Raw genomic sequence first — 19,492 nt, 5'->3', positions numbered from 1 at the left:
ATTTAAAAGATCTACAGCATCTTTCTATCTGGATAAGTTTCTGCTGTTAATTCCTCAGACTCTCAGAAGTCCTGTCTAAGTAAACATCTTCTTGAACTGCCTGTGCTATTTCACTCCACTTCAGATTAACTCTTGCTAAAGCCTTCAAAAAATTACTACTCAAATAAACTACTTAAATAGACTCAGACCCAATTGTTTTCAGTTACTCTACTGAAATTAATAACATTACAAAACAAACAAAAGAACACTAGTTTGGGAATCTTTGGATTAAAATACAGCTTTGTATCTTTGAAGTTCAAATGAGGGGTCTATGAGAGAAGTTGTGTATTAATCTAGGCAGATAGATGCTAACATAATGTAATATTTACTCTGACTACACTTACAGGAAAAGGCCATCATCATCTAACAACCTTTCATGTCATTAAAGAACACAAAAAATATGTCTCCATATACATATGCAGGTTATGAAATAACTGACCTAAGACAACTGAACTAAACCGCATGTACAACAGACTTTTGAGATGCCAACCAGATGCTTCTAATGTAGCATCTGCACAGTCCCACAAGTCCCAGGGCACAACAGCTTCATCACCCAAACCTCATAATGCTAAAGAATCCAGCAGGCACAAGAACGTCTGTGACAGGGTACATATGGCAAGTGATACAAACATCCCAGCACACACCAAATTCATAAAATGTACAGACACGTTTTTGCTTTCACTAATAACACAGGAGAGATTTGATCAGTATGTTGCACTTTAATCTGAAGTCAAAGATAGTGAAGGCACCATTTGCATGGGCAAGACATTCTCGGTCACCTCCTTCTCCCCAGCCTCACACATACACATTGAGGGTAGGATCCCAAACATTTCAAGAGCAGTAGCATATCCATCACTTCACATGGTATCTTCCACCCTCAACCTGGCGAGGACAGAATAGCTTAAAATTTCAGCAGGACAATATAGCTCCAGGACCTCTGTGGAGTATTTTTAGAGGCTCAAGCAAAATGCATCTCATCTTCTTTCAGCTCGGATAGTAGTACTAAACTAGTATAATTTAGATAGGACAAACTGAAAATTAAGGACTAAGTTTCATAAACAGATTGCTTAAAGAAGAGTCCATGAAAGGCAAATAGATCTTGCCCAGAACACTCTTTCACAAATGGTCATAAACATAAATAATATGGAACTAGGATGAGACCAAGAATATTGCCCATGTTCAGAAGATGAAAAGGAAAATGCATGACATCTGCAAATCAGCCACACGGAAAGGTTAAAATAGCTCCTTGTCAGACTCCAAAACCTAAGCCATCAACCCCAAAGAATAAGCCACTGTGTCCCTGCCACCGTTTGGCATCCAGCGCATACAGAAAAGACCAATATTAAACAGTTTTGTAAAAGAAACATCAAAGAAACTATGTCCCAAGCACCCAAACCAAAACCTACTGAAGTAAAGCAAATCTGCACAGCCATACTTTGTGAGACCACAGTTCCACCAGGTAAATGCTTTTCTCGGGATGAAAATCCATTTTTAACAAAATCTTCTATTTTCTCATGTCGCTGTCATGTGAGCTGTTCAGCAACGATCCTCCACAGTTCCTGTAGGAGTGGAAATAAATACATACAGGTACTTTCTCAGATCAGTAGGTTGCAATTATGAAAAAGTTCAACATGCCCCCTTGAAGACAAGTTTTAAGACACACCCTATACCACCATCTCCAGATAGTGTCCATCTGCGGATGGATACTAAATCCATCTGTGTAACCTCCTAGAACAATTACCAAATTATCTTTGATAAAGAGGAATAGAATTGACTTTTGCATTCTTGTAGCATGATTTTTTAAAATAAATTAAAAAAAAAATCCATATCATTCAAATAATTTGTTTTAAAATAATTCCATTGGACTGTGTGACCTTCTGCAGTATTGTGACTGATAATCTTCCTCTTTTTCTTAACCTGTGTTAAGAAAGCTTTCAATAATGCTAGTAAAAATATAACTGAAAGAATACTCAATTTACTGAGGAATCAAAGTCTCACAAACACGTGTGTTACACAAGCACACACACGCTTCTCTATCCATTGGACAATGGAGATGAAAACCAGACTTTATTTCTGTAGAATAAATTAGCATATGCTTTGTTTGCTATATTAAAGATCAGTAAGCAGAGTATCCCATACTCTTCACCATGACATCTTGAATTGTGGCAATATATTTCATGATCAATAAAAAACCTAGGTGTTTTTAAAATGCATGTATTTCCAGGACCAGTAGCCTTCCACAAAAAGGTTAGGGAATGAGTTTACACATTTAGGTATAACCCAGGTTACATTTAAATACTTGCAAAACTTATTTTAAAATTTTGCATTTTTTACGCCTCAAAGTATCAGCATTAAGTAGAAAAGTCAATCTCATAAAGTAACTGTGGCCCTCATAACATCACTACACGTATGTACTGTAGAAGCCCCAGTAATAGTTTGCCAACTACAGGAACATCTTTTCCTAGTAAGAGATTTGCAATGCAGTACAAAATTTACATGTTCCCTAAAAAGACCTGTTAGATTGCATTGTTCTAGAAGCTAGCAAGCTATGAGCCACCCTGAGTAATATTCCTAAGAGCAGACAACTGAAAAACAAAAATAAAGAGAACCATAAGTGCTTGGGAGGTAATAACTACAAAAATGATATCTGACATATTTCTGAATAACAGAAGTTTACAGCTAATTGACTTCTTCACAGATATTAGAGCATTATTTCCTGAACTCTGAACTGGAAAAGTAATTACTAAAACTACGAAATGAAAGCTCTTTTACATGCAAATAAATGAGAAGAGATATTGGTCCCATTTTCTAGTCAATCACAAAAACTGTACGTTTCAAAGTAGTGGAGATTGCTTCTTAACCTTGGAGGAAACGACGCAGCCTGAGCCACCACACTGCTGGTGACAGAAAAGGGCGTGTTGTGCCAATCTAGGGTAGATTCAGTAAGCACAAACAAGAAGAATTTTAAAACAACAAAAAGCTAAATGGCAATACATGAAAAGTTCATGTTTATTCTCCTGTTCAGCAAACAGCTGAAAACTAATTTGAGATGATTAACCCAACACATTACACTTACTTTAATGAATGCCACTTACCAACTGCTCAATTCGTTCATAAACGAGAAACTGGCAGAAATCAAGCTTGATGGGCTCCACAGTATATTTCATTTTTCCATCTTGGAGGTTCTCCAAATCATTTAGAGTATTTCTAAAATGACTGTAGGCTTCACATGTAACATCCATATGTCTTAAAGTGAAGTTCAGCCTGGCAAGAGAAGATTTAATTGAAAATGTCTCTCCTATACTGACATCTTAAGTAGCTACGTAACCTTCCTCAGCTAAGGAAAAATGTGAGTCTTCTCAGTGTAACTAGCTAACTGTGATAGCCAAAAAAAGTAACTCCCCCACTATTCCTGAAACGCAGACGTGACTTTATGTTAGCGTCAATACACAACCATTCTGGGATAAAAGTTTCCATTGATTTTTAAGGCCCTCTGCCACAACAGAATCATTGGTTTGGCTTCCTGTATACCCTAATTCTATGCCTCTTTCTTCCATTCTGTGACCTCAGAAATAAATGGCAAATGTTACCAGGTATTATAGAATACATCAGTTTAGTCACCTATTTATAGAGGTCATCTGCTCCAAGACAAAAGGTAGGACAACAAATGTTTGTCCTGAGCATATACTGCAGCCTGCAATCAACTAATACAATGAAAATCAGAAGTCGACCTTCAATCAAATCACGTTTCTTCCAAATAAAGTGTGTAAAGATTTTAGTGCTTTTAAGTTCTTGGTAATACTTACCTTTTTTCTAATGCTATGTAAACTGTGCAAGAATTTCTCAAGTTGTGTGTGATCCTATACAGTGTTCTGAACAAGGCATCTGTCAGGTCATCATCATAGAACACTGAAAACAGAAGGATTAAGAACATAAAATATATATGTTTGACTGTATGATCTACTTAAGTGTTGGTTATGAAACAACAACAGGCCTTAGTTTGGTTATTCTAAGCAAACAAGTCACTATTTTAACTAAATCCTGAAGTATATTTTTAAGGGCAACAACTGACCCTATAACAGAATCCATTGCTGCTATTTATGTGAGGCTTTCTTTAAAATTTCTCATCAATAGGAATCACTTCCACGTTGTAAAATACATTAGTCTAACCACCTATTTTTCATTATTTGCTCAGAGTTTATCTGATGCAAGACAAAGGAAGGACACAAAATTCTCTTCTCAAAGTCAAATGCATCCCTTGCTTGTGGTTATGTTCTTTGAGTAATTTATTTAGTCACAAATAATTACCACACCAAATGAAAGAAAAAGCTAGTAGTTTTCACCATCTGTTCTCCTATTGCTAAGATAGAATGTAAATACAATTGTTTAAAAAAAAAAAAATACAAACAGGAACACTTTGACAGGAACGCTTTGACAAATTAGGTAAGAATCTGAGCTATTAGATTTCAAAAGCAAACTAGGTATGTTTAAAGTATTACTCATCATGCTCAAGTGTTTGATTTAAAAGCTTACTGTTTATATTTACCTACCATCAGCTGCCATTATCACAGTACAGTGGTCATGCAAATCAGCAATCTCTTCTTCAGACCAGCTATAAGGAGCTTCAGGATCTGTAACAAAGAATATGGCTCTGCTGTACATGATTAAATGTCCCAAATGATTGATAGATGGAAAAAAAGTAACTCCTTCTTAACTCCTGGGGTCAGCTGCTCCTCCATGGACCCACCCAGGGAAATCAAAACTGCCCTCTATTCATCCTCTGGAGTTCCTGCAGTCCTTCGCTTTCTCTGTTATCTCCAATCCTCCCAAGGCTGAGTTGCAAGAGTAAGTATGTCTGTAGGTATGTAAGTAAGTTTGACTTATGTCTGTAGGTATCTAAGTAAGTTTGACTTCAGAATTTACAAAAAAACTACTATCTTGTAGCAAGACCACAGATTTAACTAGATTAAAACAAATACTGCTTTCAGTAAAAAAACAAATGCATCTTTGTGTGAGTTTTGATTAAGCTTCCTACTTCATCGTGCTTTTAAAAATTTAGACTTTGTTAAAATATAGAAACTTTATCTGAAAGTCTAAAAAACAGAAAGCCTTTTCAACTGGTAGTATCAAATATTTTCATTAATCAGATTTTTTTTGAGGTCCAAGAGATGTTTTGGAATGCAAAAAGGATGTTTCCACTTGCTTATTCGTGCAGCCATAGGCCACAGAATACCATCACATCAACATCTGGATTACGGCAGCTCAAATCCACGTCACTGGGCCTGGATTCCACAATCACCACATAACAGACATATCTCATTCATATCTCTGGACTTTGAGCTCAGTAAAGGACAGCTACCACTTGGCTATTCCCAACCTGTCAGTGAACCCTTCCATACCCATTCACAGGGCAATGATCCACCCACAGACAATCGTGTACTTCCAACTCTTTTTCCAGAGGCGTGTGTGCTGGAAGGCTTTATTCATAAACAATGGAATAAGCATTTCTTGATGGCTCTGCAGGGAAAAAAAAACAAAACAAACCAGCAAACCCTATTTGAAAGGACCCATTATAACCACCTACCAGTGCAGAATTCATCTTTCAGCCAGTCCAGTTCCTTTACTTTAACTTCCCCTCCTGTGGGTGAAGAAAGATCACATCAGTGACAAGCAGCCTTCCAGGCAGTACCTAAGCAAAAGTAAAGAGTCCAAATCTGTACTGAGACAAGTGATTAAGATACATTAATTATGAGGATGTAAGAAACAAGTAAAGTTGAACACCAAATTGTTTACTGTATAAAACCAGTTAGATACTCACAAGAGAACAGGATGAACTTAAGAGTCAGCAAGACAACCTATGTTCTCTTTTACATGTCCCACCTGCAAAATACCTCTCCTTTCCAGAGTTCTATCTCTGTAATTTACACTTTTTATGTGACCCTTGGCACCTGGATATCTGTGATCCTCCCAAGTACCTCCATGAAACTCACACAGCAACTGCATAGGAACTACAGCTGGTCTTAACTGCTGACTTTCTCCAAAGCTGACCCATTATGGACCAGAGAGAGATATCTTGCATCTTTCTTTGTAAATGAGTTGCTTTAAATCAAGACAAAAATTTAATTTTACTTATGAATATGCCAAGTAGTCAATGACTGTGCTGTTTAATCCCACAGTAGTTAATATACAAGCAATTGCACCAACAATGACTGTATAGCACTTACTTCCCGGCTCCATCAGGTGTTTGTTTAACGCAACATTTTGCTCACACATGGCCAGGAGATCTTCACCAACATCTGAAAAATAGTCATAATGATATTCAAAATAAGAATATTTTGCATGGGCCGTGCATGCAGCTGACCCCTCAGATCAATAACCGAAATTTCTCTTAAGCTGAGGAGATCAAGGGAAATTCAGAGCAGCTCTATCCACTGATGATTGTTTCCCTAGTACCCTTCTTGCTTTTGTTTTTCCATACTAAGCTCTGAGTCACCTTTGAAGAAAGAAGTTAGATCCCTTTACCACCTATTTTGAGCTAGGCACACCATCTTAAGTTCACAGCTTAAAAATAGTACTGCTTTTTCAATCTGTGCAGAAACTTCTTGTTATTTTTCAATAAACAACACAACTTTATGCACATTAATAAAAATAATTAGCTAAAACTGAACAGATGGGGATCAGAATCCCAGGATGAAAGCACTGCTTGCTTCATGAAGTTTCATGAAAATATTTAACCAAAACCACCTGCCTTACCTGTGCAATAAACTCTCTTGGCAACTATTCCCATGATAATGCTTGTAATTCCAGTGCCGCCTCCGAGCTCTAGCACCGAGCAACACCTGAACATGTCCCGTTGAAACAGAATGTAATCAGCAAGAAGAAAGGCTGCACGCCACACCTGTGGATAAGGGAAGCAGTTAAAACTGAGCAAATTCTGATGCACAATCTACAGCAAGATGCTACAAAGCAGAATACATACTTGTTTACCAACATCTTCTAAGGGGGTCGCCATAGTATGTTCTGTGAAAATGAAAATAGAATAGTTATCTCCAAATGTTGTTCAAATCAGGTTCCATAGTGGCAAATTTGAACATCAAGTCATGCTTCCTTTTCAAATATAGAACTAAACACTCTTCGTTCTATATAATAATGCTAGATAATGCCAAAATCCCCACTCTAACTAAGGAACACTGAGTCTCCCATGGTACACTACTGCTCAAATAACTTCTGGAGAAAAATGGTAAATTTTAAAAATAATTACAATGTCACAGTATTATGTTTGGTTTGTTATCTCCTTTCACTTAACAACTGCTATTACATTTCTAAAGAAAATCGAGCTTTCTTTTGTTTTCCACAAACACAGTTATTCCATTTCTCCTTGACTGTAAGCCTACTGTTTACCTATTTTAACAACATCACTGCAGGTGCCGCCTTGTTCTTCATCTTCAAAAGCATCTTCTCCCCCTTTCATCAGAATTACAGGATACACTCTATCCCTCAAAAGATTCTCTGCTTCTAAATCAGAGGCACTTCGAGGTCTTCTAACCACTTCCAAGTCTCCGTCATCATCCAGCAGAGCTTCTACTCCTTCAATATTTGTCTCTCTCTCTTTTTTTAGATTATTGCCGTCCTTGTCACACAGTACATCTCCACTTCCATACGGGTGTTCCCTTTCTGTTGTAGCTTCTCTCACATCTTTCTCAGGTGACGAATCTTCTGTGTTCCAAAGGAGTTTGAAATACGACAGGAATACTGTAAGAGCACAGAGTGGGGAGAGAAGTTCAACAGCAGGTAAGGACAGAGTCTATGCACAGCTTCCACTTGCATGAAATTTTGGTATGCATATCACATATCAAAAACCTAGAGGATTAAAAATCATACAGGTAACTTGAAATATAGTTTAATTTGCTATGAAGAAATATTTCTGTTATTAAGTTCCGTCAGTAGAAATAAATGAAGCACTTTCAGTTTACTGGCTGACTCGGCACCTACTCAGTCGCAATCTCTTCTTAAAGACTGAGTAGGAAGTGATTCTCACTGGAATAAAATGTAATAATTCATATTAACCACTCAAAGCAGGATTCATATATTGCAAATATATGAATACGCTTAAAGTATAGCTCCAGTCTAAACATGCATTACCTGGCTGTCCAACTGTGTTCAATCGCACCATGAGATGTCTTTTATTTGGACAGTGTAAGTGCACATCAGACAGTACAGTGTTGCTTCTAAATGTGGCGTTATCCATCTCTTCCTCTGGTACATCTACCACGATGTGCTGAGAGGAACATCTACGGTACCCAAACAGTCCCCCACAAAGTGCTGTCACAGTGATATGATAACTCTTCTATGAGCAGGTTACAGTTTTGCTCAGCAAGATACCCTCATGACATCATTTCTGAGACCTCAGGCAAGATGTGATCATACAAGTTCCACCACGCTCCAATAGGACACCCAGTTGTGCATCAGGATATTCAACCTAAAACCAAACACAAATAGTGACATCCTGACACAGTTTTAACATTGCTTCAGTGATATTTTACGCGACAAAAATCAGTTTACAATGTCCAATAGGGCTGCAATGCTCCAATGCTCTTTTACAATGCTCCAAAGAATAATCAAATATATACTTGTTAGTAGCTTACAGACAACATGTATTTTAGGAAGAGCTACTGATTAGCTTGTATCAAAAACAATCCCCCTGAAAAAAAGGTGTTATCATGAAAGCACAGACTCACAATGCTAAGTCAAGGTCTCCAAATGAACAGAAGGCCTTGTGTGCGCAACTTGACCACTTTAAGGGATCTTGTTCTTCATAGAAATCTCTCAGAACTGGACGCAATTACTGTATGTATTATCGTAGGTTAGTCCCTGAAATTTTGCAAAAGCAGTATCTGCCCCTTCTGGAGAAAATTCAGCTACTTTTCTATGCCTGCACTAATTGGGCAGTTAATGCCTCCTGCCTTTGGTGCTCTTTATTTTTACCCAGAAAAAAAACAAAACAACAACGAACCAACACCTGAAATCATCCTTACTGCCTGACGTCCAAGGCTGAGTTGTATCTCTGCCTTAAGGCATAAATAAATTAATAATATTTTGTGAACAGAAAAACAAAGAGGACATTTATTTTCCTACGCTCCACAAAGCCGATCGTTTTGTGATGGGTATGCGAAACACTAATGAACCATGTATCTGAAAACAAAATTTATGTCTTTTAAAAACTGAAATGACAAGCTTAGATCACACCCACAGTCACCAAGTGTTATATGAATGATGTATTTAACAAAGACACCCAGCTCTCACCAGCTATGAGCACCCTAGTGCCCCTTACCTAAAAACTGTTGATGCCATTTCCTGTGTTGGCATTAACATATTGGAAGATTATGCTAATTTTTGTATTACCTGCTTGGGCTTGAACATATAGGCTTAAAATGCTTCATGTCATACAGGCAGCCTTCACAACTTTAGTTCATAGAACCACAGGATGGTTTGGATTTTAGGGCCCTCCAATGCTCACCCTGCCATGAGCAGGGACATCTTCACCAGCTCAGGTTGCTCAGAGCCCCGTCCAGCCCGGCCTGGGATGTCTCCAGGGATGGTTCATCCACCACCTCTCTGGGCAACTTTGCCAAACCCAACCCGGCCTCCCAACGCTCCCTGTGCCAGAAATCCGAGCACAACGCGCGCCCGGAGTTGACGCCAAGCCCCAAACGCGGCTTCTCCGCCGCCTGCGGAGCAGACCAGCCCGGGCAGCGCTACCGGGAAGCGCCGGACACGGCTCCGCGGCCCGGGCACAGCCCGAAGCCCCGAGTCTCGGCCGCCTGGCGCACGCCAGCCGCCACAGCCCTTGTGCCCAGGAGCCACCGCCTCTGCCCGGCCAGCACCAGCACCGGCGGTTCCCAAACGGATCCCCCTCCCCTTGCCCGGGGCCGGTGGCGGAACATGCGGCTCCGCGGGCAGGGAACGGCTGCGAGCGCGGAGCACGAAGACGACGCGGCTCAGCGGCGGAGCGACCGCGCCTCCCCCACGGCCCCCACCTGCCGCCACACGCCGCCTCCCGCCGCCATTCGGGAGGCGACGGCTCCTTCCGGCGCGCAGCTGACGCGGCGCCCCCGCCCCGGCAGCGCCCGCCGGCCCCCGACGCTGCCCGCGGGTTCGGTGCGGGGTGGGGTGGGGCGGAGCGGAGTTTGGCGTGGGCGGATTGCGGTGCTCACCCTGGCAGGCGGTGCGGTGCGGTGCGGTGCGGTGCGGTGCGGTGCGGGGATCCCCCCCCCAGGCCCCGGAGTGCTGCTTGCGCTGCTCCCTGCCCGCCGCCGTGAGCCGCCGCTCGCTCGGGCAGAGCCGGCACAACGATCGTGCCCTTATGCTGCAAATGGTGCCGTGGGGTTTCCCCCTGTGCTCGTGGAGGCCCTTCTTTATTTTAGGATTAAACCTGGGTATAAATCTGGGGAGTCAGTAAAAGGAAACCCCAGCAGCCAAGGTCATTCTTGCCAGTAAATGCCCCCGGCAGCTGCCCGGAGCTTGAGCCCACGGTTCTGACATTCCCCGGGTTCAGCGTGACTCATCCTGCCTCAGTTCGCGTGTAATTCCACGCAAACCCTCCAAGCTTCAAAACAAAAGCTGAAAAAAACACCATGGAGGCAAGTGGGCATTTCTTGCTCAGCCCAAATAAAGTCAGGGCTCTGCTACCACCGTGAGATGAGATGGAGCAATAGCAGGACCTGCTCACTTACTTTGGGGATAGGGGCTTTAGCTGCTTAATTCTGCGGAGTTATTAGCTAGGTATTGTGAACCAGGTGAAATAAACAGAAGACTGAGCTAGGTGCTAAGCACGAACACCATACCAGAGGGCTGTGGGAAACTTTAATCATACAAATTTCCGGGTGTGTGGGCACAGCAGGCCGTGCATCCAGCCCCACCGCAGCCAGCCATGGTGCTGCAGTCCCGTCTGGGTGCAAAATCGACACAGATACGCTCCAAACTCCCATTGTGTTCTAGTTAAGTTCATCCGCAGGGGCTATTGGAGTTGTTGGTATCTTTCAGCAGGAGGATCCAGTTCGAAAGCGGCATTTACATATTAATTACTTTTTGCATCAAACTAACGTCAAATGCTTGTATTTTTCTTGAGTGGATGCTTGTTGGGTGGAAAAATTAAAGAATTCATGCTGGTAAAAAACCTTGGAATGTAATGCATAGTCTGTATTTATTTCTAGGTATCTGTTTCTCATCATCTGCATATTTCTGTAAAACCTAAGAATTATTAAGAGAATGAACTAATCTTTCCCTATTTTCACACTCTGGAGTGTTGAGCGGTAATGAAATGGAAAACACAGTGAGCCATTCAGATCTCCTATCGGAGTTTCTGTGGGGAATTCTATTGGATGAACATCTGACAAAAAATGCTTTGGAGATTTGTTTTCCTTTATCTGGCTCCTGTGAAAGAGCAGAATATTATTTTACTTCCTGTGGTGATAAGCTGCCACATAAATTATTACTGCAGTCCCTCTGCTGGCATATTCCCCACTGCTATAAAGTGCTAACAACATGCAGACAAAGCAGATTGTATTTGTCACAAAATCTTACCCGTTTGCAACAAGAGACACTTACTGGTATGCAGGCTAAGTATTACTGGAGGAGTAGCTAAAAAGCGAGGTGTTTCACTACACGACCTGGGATCTTTATACACAAGGGTATACTACATAAAAAATGGAGCTGCTACCATTTCTTTTATGAAAAATGCAGTTAGGTGTTACAGGAGCCTGTGTGGCTGCAGACGTCATAATGGGGGTGATAACTTCATGACATGTTTAGGGACAATGTAGCTCTGGAGATGTGGTTTCCATATGACACTCAAGAGGGCTTTGGCAGCAAATTCCTGACATCTGCCTCTTGTTTAAAGACTTTAGTATGCACCTCAGTTACATTCCTTATCTTCCTTACAGCCATATGAGATAGGAATTCACTCAAAGCAAGCAACCCAAGAGTATCCCATAGTCATGTCACACCATGAATTAGGGAACTTAAAAGACTTCTTCCCATATGATTTTTGCCCAATCATTTCATGGCCCAAAGGACATTGCTAGGACATTTCCTTATAGTGTGCCTTCTAAAATTCCAGCACTGCAGCAGGAGGCTCAGAGGAGAAGAAAACAATACAGACATCCCTGAAAAATATGTATCACAGGGAAAATCTAATTCCTTTGGAACAGGTAAGAGAACAGAGCTGATTGTAAGAAAACAGGAATAACCAGATGAATTAATACACCACCACATATTTGGTCTTAAACTGTGCAGTAGTATACCCCTGACAACTCATTATATCTTTCCAGTATGTATTGTACTGTCTCATTATATGTCTATCAGACAGAAGCACATTTTGTAAAAACAAAAAAAAGAAAACAAAAAAAAACCCCACAAAAAACCAAACAAACCAACAAACAAAACCAAAAAAACAACAACAAAAAAACCCAAAAAACCAAACTGAAGGCTGCCAGGAAGAATAAGTGTATCAACCCTCATAATTTCAACCTGCTGTACTGGGGCTGTTGAAAGGAGATATGCTGAGCTAGTTTTCACTTCATCTTGTTTACTGGTATCCAAAGTATTTGAGACAAGTTCCTTGATCCATCAGGCAGGATGGAGAAATGTCAGGCCACACAGCAAATAGAAGGACTGTTGGTTTAGATGATAAAACAGTGAAGAATTTTGCTCTGCTCTCCAGGCATGTATGGCACCTCAGTGCTGGTCACCAGGCTGAAAATTCCCAAATAACTGCTTGAAGTTGAAAAGTGCATGAGAGGATTAACTGAAAAATAAAAAGGACAACTGCAGCTGTCAGACTTTTTGTCTCCACACTTCCTGAGTATCCGTTGCTCCTTCCCAGGGGAAACTAAGGATCATACTGCCTCACCAGCAAGAAAACGGAATTACTGAGCACTAAAATTAGCAGCACAAAGCTAAAATCCACAGTGATTTCTTTTTTCATTAACTATTTTGTGGTTGTTTATCAGATACATTCACACTCTTCGACTACAGCATTTTTCTCCACGAGCTTATTCAGAACAATAATTTGCATGCCTTTGACATCAGCCCATCTCGACTTCTCATGCCCAACACAAGCTGATTTGCACAGAATGTTTACTGAAAGAGGCATGTATGTAATGTCTCAGGTGATTCTTAGAACAATGTCAATCAAGTGACTGTGATTGCAAACACACAAAAAATCCTCAGTCGGGGAAAAAGCAGCAAAATTAATGTAAATGCAAAGCTCTGTTTCAATCCCAAGCAGATCAAGTGCACAAACTACAAAAGCCGCGCTGATTCTTCAGCAGCAATCAGGGATCGTGAATTGTCTTTTAAATCAGTATCTCGAAACTAGATTACAGCAAAGAACTGCAGAAAAGTATTTTATAATTATGCACTCTATACTAAAAGCTTTCTTAAAATTTTAGCAAAGACTTTAACATTGATCAGTGCTCCAGAAAGTAAGAGCAAGTGCCATCCACCCATTCTGCTCAGCACTACTTTTCATTGTTTTTTCAAGCATGTCAGCCTACCAAGGCAGTGAATCAGCCTCAGGCATTTCTCAGCCTGAGACCTGCGGTGTATGAAAAAGAGGAAGGTAAAGACTTTACCTCACATACCAGACAGCTCTACAGAGGTTAAACTGCTTGTTTTAAATGATCAATTGGGCCAATTTCATCCATTGACTGAGTCCCGAGAAGTCCATGCTAGAGATAAACAGGACCTATTGAAGAAAGAGTAATAATTAGATAATACAGCAGTTTATTGCAGGCTGTTCACATCATCATTAGGGATCATTTAATCTCAATTTAGATTCTCATTAGACCTGCTCCTCTCAGCCATCCTGCCCTCCTCATCCCCCTCTCATTGCATCCAGTACATTTCCCAGCACACACCATGGCAGACACCCTCTTTTGAGCCAGCTGGGTTAGCCAAAAAATGCTGCTGTTCCTGTCGCTTAATACCGTCTGCCTTCTTGTCTACTGGTGTTAAGACTGTAAGAGTGTCCCGTAATCCCCTTGAAGCAGCGTCATACACACGAGGTCACCTTCATCATCTGCCTCAGGTGGGCAGTATTTCACTTGCTCTGTAACAAATCATAACTGCAATGGAAACGGGACACTTTTATTAAACTAAGCACTTTAGCATCACCATTGACCTTGATACTATGATTTTATTTTTTTTGCATCACATGCCACTCATTCATTTATTCTCTGATCTGTTTTAGAGGCAGGCTGTTAATATCACCTTTGTTCACAGTTTGAGGATTCAGACCAGGGTATGCTCTAAGACTCCTAGAATTCTCATCCATAGACTGAATGCTTGGGGCTTTATTTTCTTAACAAAAATACCTGGATAAATAGTGTCTGGGTAGTGCCCAAGAAGGGACATTTCTGTGTTGCGACATTATCTGTCTCTTTTTTCCCCCACCACATCTGCACCACTAGATCCTGTGGTAGAAGCAAGAGACCACAGCCTTTCAGAGGCGAAACAGACGTGCTCAGCTGGGAATTACACAGGCTGGACAAACTGCAATGGAAAGACAGACCCTGCCTGGGTATGGATGGAGAACAGAGGCTGTCTGGGTGTCAGAGCTGATGGGGAGACATGCCTGAGGACCTAGAAAAGGCTGTTGCAATGCAGGAGACCACTTCGAGACAGCATGGCAAGGCGAAGGGAGAAGGCCTACCCTGGGAAAGTATCAGTGGAAAATAAGTCCCATATTTTAACATGTTTTCTTTATTTTGAAAGCCGCTTTGCTCCTTTTCCTTGATATGTCTTAGAGACCGAAGTTAATGCATCCTGCAAGTCAGGGTGCTGAGACATAAGAGGCAATTTTTTTGAGCTCTTTTTTTTCCACATGCTTCTTCAACAGTGGAAAATCTTTCTGTTCTGGGTGGATTGGTTCCTCGCCGGTTTTCCTGCACTGCCTTTGTGCTGTGCCCTCTTTTCCTTAGCCTTCCTGAACAGCATTTCTCCTTGTCAGGTCTGTCACTTTCAGCGCTTGAGCTTATCAGCCTCTGTTCTACCTGCTAAGTACACTCAGATCAGCTATATGTCTTCTTCTGCTTGACACACTACATAAATACTTGCTTGACTAAGATTTAGTAACACAAACTTCCTTTTTTTACTTTGTGTTTCCTACAGCAATTTCCAGTAAATCAGATTATGCTTCTCAGTTTTATTCAGTTCTTTGTATGTAGCCATGTCAGAATTCAAACCAGTGCTCCATAAATCAACTTCCAGAGCACACAACATTCAAGAGAAGAGAAATGACACCAGCTGTTCCTTTTTACTTTCAACACTTGCTTCTTTTTTTTTTTTTTTTTGTATGGCATCTTTCTTGTGTATCTGAGGGATGTGAGGCTAAGGCTACTTTTGGGGGGTATATTTAAAAAAAATATTTGAGCTGGGATGCCCTATGGTGAAACACAGTGCCATTATCACTGGGGATTGCCAGGTGCCTGACTGAGAAAAGTGACACATCAGAACAGCCTTGATCTTTGGGTGTTTTACAGTGATGGCAATGAAGCCCAGAATAAAATGTTAGGAAATCTTATATTCAATACAACAACAAGGTCATTTTCAGATGTCATTAGGTAGGATTAGAAGTAGAATGCCTAAACCAGGAGCTTTTCTTTCACATCCTTGAACTAACACTTTGTAAATTCAGAGCACTGGATTAACTGGATCCTTCTTCAGACCAGTTTTTGCTCATGATATCACCCAGCATGAGCATGGATAATCAAAACTTTCCCACACTCTATATTCTGACACAGTGAAAATAGCGATACCTGGGACTTACAGTTCACCCCAGTCCAAAGGAGGAAGCCTGGGTTTCATGTGACAAAATACAGAAACACACAAATACATGAAGAAAGAATGCCCAGGGAGCTTATTCAGCATGTCTTGAACCTTCCTTATATATTGCTTATAGCTTGTATGAAAGCCAAACCCTCTAAAGACAACAAAATACTAAGTTTTGGTACACATAGTCTGAGCAACTGCCTGAGACCCCATGGGGCACACCACAAGCTGGTAGGTGATGTTCTTAGCTGTTTCACTATGGAGTTTACAGGACTCACTGGTATATTTTTCCTTTTTTGCACCAGCAGTAGTAACCTATTATAAACCATAGTTTTGTGTAAATGGTGACAGAATGATAGATCCTACTACAGATTTTTTGTTGCTGTAATTTGATGGAATAAAATTGCTAGAATTTGTTGCAGTAAGGTCATAGAATGTAATCTCTTCAGTTGGCTCAAAGGGAGGTATCCCTCCTACTATGACCTCAACAACTACTTCTCCATCAAAACAATTTACAAGAAGACATAAACAAAAAAAAAAAGTTGGCTGTGCTGGGTACTTCAGGCATGTCCCTCCTGTAATTCCCCTTTCAATTCTATATGACATATCTACACTCCGTGAGTTTCTTTGGCAGATCAGGTAATACGGAGCAAGAGCCAGGACATTGTGATATATGCCTTGTATTCTCTCATCAGAGATAAATTGTGACCGGTCACTCATCCTTTAAATTCACTGCAGGTTGTGGCTGTTCAGAAAATGGATGTGAACTGCATGACGGAAAAATTAAATGTGCGAAGGAATGGTCCGTCCTCAGATCAACCAGCCAAAAGCTGCTAATTTCAAAGGGCAGCAAATGTGAAAATTGTAATATTGCACAATGACTTTCTGCTTTTCTTTTTTGAACCACAGAGGAAGTAATTGTGGTAACTTTTTAATATCTTAGAATGACAACAGATTTCAGAAGCCAATTAGCTTTACTGGAATGCTGAATGATAAGCTGTTTTCTGTTTAATTCTTCAGTCAATGAAGAAAAGGAGAAAAAATGAGCTATTTCCCAGGAGAAGACTGTGAATGACATCAGGTGTGTTGATAGTACTTGTTTCTGTGGCAGCGATTAATTACAGTCATTGGTGCCCATTCTTCCTGAGTAAACATTGTGGGAACCCCTCCTTTCCTCAGTTTACATGTAAGTTACTTATAGTAACGCAATCACCTCTTTCACAAATACAAACACAGCGGGGAAATGAAATAAAATAAAATAAACATTGGTGAAAACTGAGGACTTTATCTTGCAATAAGAGTCTTTTTAAAAAGAAAGGTTTTGATGAACATCGTATAAAGTATATGTGCTTACTGAACTCGTGGGGATAGTTTACATAGTTTGAAAAGACAAACACCAGACCTATGTATGAGAGGAACTGCTATTTTAAATCCAGGCAGAAGTTGAGTCCAGACCGAACGTGGATGTTTTGCCGATAGCGTGTTTGTAATAGGATTAATAACACGCTGTTTCCCACTCTGGGCGCTGATATTCAGCGAACCATTTTGAATGACTGACCACAAAGTGCCAAATCACTTTCTCTGGCTTCCACTCCCTCCTCTCCAGCATTAGCACAATTAGTGTGGTACTTGCACAGCAACTTTACCTCAAGGATTTCATCTGGACTTAGCTCTCCATCATGAAGGATAACGGGGCTGAGGCCTTTGCTGCAGAAGGAGCTGTACTGCAGATGCATTTTGCCCAGTAAGAGTCCTGGGAAGCTCTGCTCAAGAGGGAAGACTGCTAATTGTGCTGCATCCCACTCTGTGGACTAATAACTGACTGCAACTTTAGAAGCATTTTATGAATTATCTGATATTCTGGGCAGCAGACTGGTGTAAGCAGATCTAACCAACACCTAGTCTGTCTGTGCCAAGCGATTTTCCCATTCTTCACAAAGATACGTCTAGATTAACATTTTAAAGCTTTTATACTGAAAATCTTGGTTTAACTTTTGGAGTCTTGTGTTCTTTTTAGAGACCTCAGTAAATAGGAAATTAAATCTCTGGAGAAGCTAATCTGTACTACTGGCTTTTCCTTTAATTATGAACCTTTTCTATAATTAATACATTAAGATGTTTTGATGAACTCTACTTTTTTAGTTTTCTAACTTTGTAGGAATTATTTTCTCCTCAGCATGAGAATGAATGCCTAAATAGATTATGCTTACGTGGAAATTAAACCTCCATGTAGAGTTGATTTATTCTTGACATAATTTTTCTGTCATCACAGTCTGGTTATAAAAGGATCAGGGACTAGCAGGCTCTAAATTCTGTTTACTGTTAAATTAATCCAGACAGATTCTACAAGGACCTCTGCATATCTTGATGGCTAAACCAACTTATGTAATAATGTTTCTAAAAATAAGCACATGTCCAGAACTTTGTGAGCCCCTACATTAGGACAGGAACTCTCCAGGACACAGATCATTGCTGGTAAGCATTTTGTATGATACCTGCTTAATGGCTTGGACACAACTGGGTTAAATGTTCCTGCAGTTTTACACCCTTTGCTTTCCCTTGGTTTTAACTGGTACATGAGAATGGCTGATCATTGCAGTGGTGTGGTGGTTTAGATGTATGAATGCCTCTGGTTCAAGATTTACGAGAAGAGAGATGATAAAACATCTGCTCAATACATGGTGTTCGTGGGGTTAAGTGAAACTTTCAAGTAACTCTGCAAATATAGTTGGAAAAAAACAGAGAAGCTGATGGTCCCACTGAAGGCTCATGTGCCCTAAAGCTCGCTGGTTTTTTCTTAACTAAATCAGTGAGTCCAACAAAACATTTCACGTTACTTCATAAACCTTGTGTGGCTTCTGTCACCCAACCATCACAATTATTAATACAACAAGGTGACAGTTGCTTAGTTTGTAGAACTACACAGGCACTTTCTCGTATCACAAATAGAACTTGGAGAGGTAAGAAAGAGATGGCAAAAGCTCAAAATAATGCTCTAGCTGCTTAACAGTGTATTCCTGAATGGAAAGATTGTTATAATCCCAGCAACATACACCTTTCAGTACTTTTGCAAAGCAACATGTGGTCTGCAGTGCTGAGGATTACTGTGTTTAAATAAACACTTTTTCTCAAGGAGTATTTTCCTTTTAAGTGATCCTGCTGCTGAGACCCTACTGGTTTACAATAGCTTGTTGCCATGGATGGGTAATGATGTCACACATTCTACCCTGTGTCCATGCTAGAAAATAAAGGCGATTTATTTTTTTTAATGACTAGTAGTTACTTAGCAATTCCCTGGAAGGCCTGAAGAGAATTATGAGTAAGTAAACAAGATGCCCTATTGACCCTGCACTTTGTCAATATGCCAGTGAAACGGCATAGTAAAACCCCACTGTAAATGCTCTGCAGATTTGAAAATAAGGTTGTGTTACTGCAACTTGCCTTGTTACCCAACAAGTATCAGTGGGCTGAAAATCAGGAGGGGAGGTAAAGTGTGGCATGGGGGCTCACACATGAACATGCATGTCCTTGGAAACTATAGAACTGTGTATGGTTCCGCAGTTTTTGGCAGGGGGTGCACTGGTCGCGTGCTCCCGCTGTCAGCGGTGCTGGGACAGGAGGA

General features: G+C 40.7%; 1 protein-coding gene across 5 annotated transcripts; it reads right to left on the bottom strand.

Annotated features, from left to right (window-relative positions):
* Window positions 1–738: 738 nt before the first annotated feature.
* METTL22 (methyltransferase 22, Kin17 lysine) lies at window positions 739–10,291 on the bottom strand. 5 transcript variants are annotated; one of them, XM_065030780.1, is made up of 11 exons: window positions 10,254–10,291; window positions 8,182–8,518; window positions 7,441–7,791; window positions 7,019–7,059; window positions 6,793–6,937; window positions 6,264–6,335; window positions 5,624–5,677; window positions 4,590–4,670; window positions 3,846–3,948; window positions 3,135–3,303; window positions 739–1,598 (listed from the first exon to the last, which is right to left on the bottom strand). In XM_065030780.1, exons 2-11 carry the CDS (start codon window positions 8,285–8,287, stop codon window positions 1,563–1,565), a joined length of 1,158 nt encoding a protein of 385 aa, XP_064886852.1. In that variant the 5' UTR covers window positions 8,288–8,518; window positions 10,254–10,291; the 3' UTR covers window positions 739–1,562. The 5 variants fall into 5 exon arrangements, with proteins under 5 accessions (XP_064886852.1, XP_064886851.1, XP_005508494.1 ...); XM_065030779.1 differs by lacking the exon at window positions 10,254–10,291 and adding an exon at window positions 10,077–10,209; XM_005508437.3 differs by lacking the exon at window positions 10,254–10,291 and adding an exon at window positions 9,557–10,059.
* Window positions 10,292–19,492: the final 9,201 nt, after the last annotated feature.

Source organism: Columba livia, chromosome 15, assembly GCF_036013475.1.
Source record: "Columba livia isolate bColLiv1 breed racing homer chromosome 15, bColLiv1.pat.W.v2, whole genome shotgun sequence".
In the NCBI taxonomy this organism is placed as follows: Eukaryota; Metazoa; Chordata; class Aves; order Columbiformes; family Columbidae; genus Columba; species Columba livia.
Note: the sequence above shows the minus strand (reverse complement) of the source record. Positions and strands in the feature narration are given on the sequence as shown.

Bases quoted from the DNA above. Each gene is read 5' to 3' on its own strand.
- METTL22 (XM_065030780.1), bottom strand. From the start codon at position 8,287: ATGGATAACGCCACATTTAGAAGCAACACTGTACTGTCTGATGTGCAC. The intron at 7,792-8,181 runs GTAATGCATGTT...GTGCTCTTACAG, and splicing joins GAACACAGTTGGACAGCCAG to TATTCCTGTCGTATTTCAAA. The intron at 6,938-7,018 runs GTATGTATTCTG...CCTTATCCACAG, and splicing joins TAGAAGATGTTGGTAAACAA to GTGTGGCGTGCAGCCTTTCT.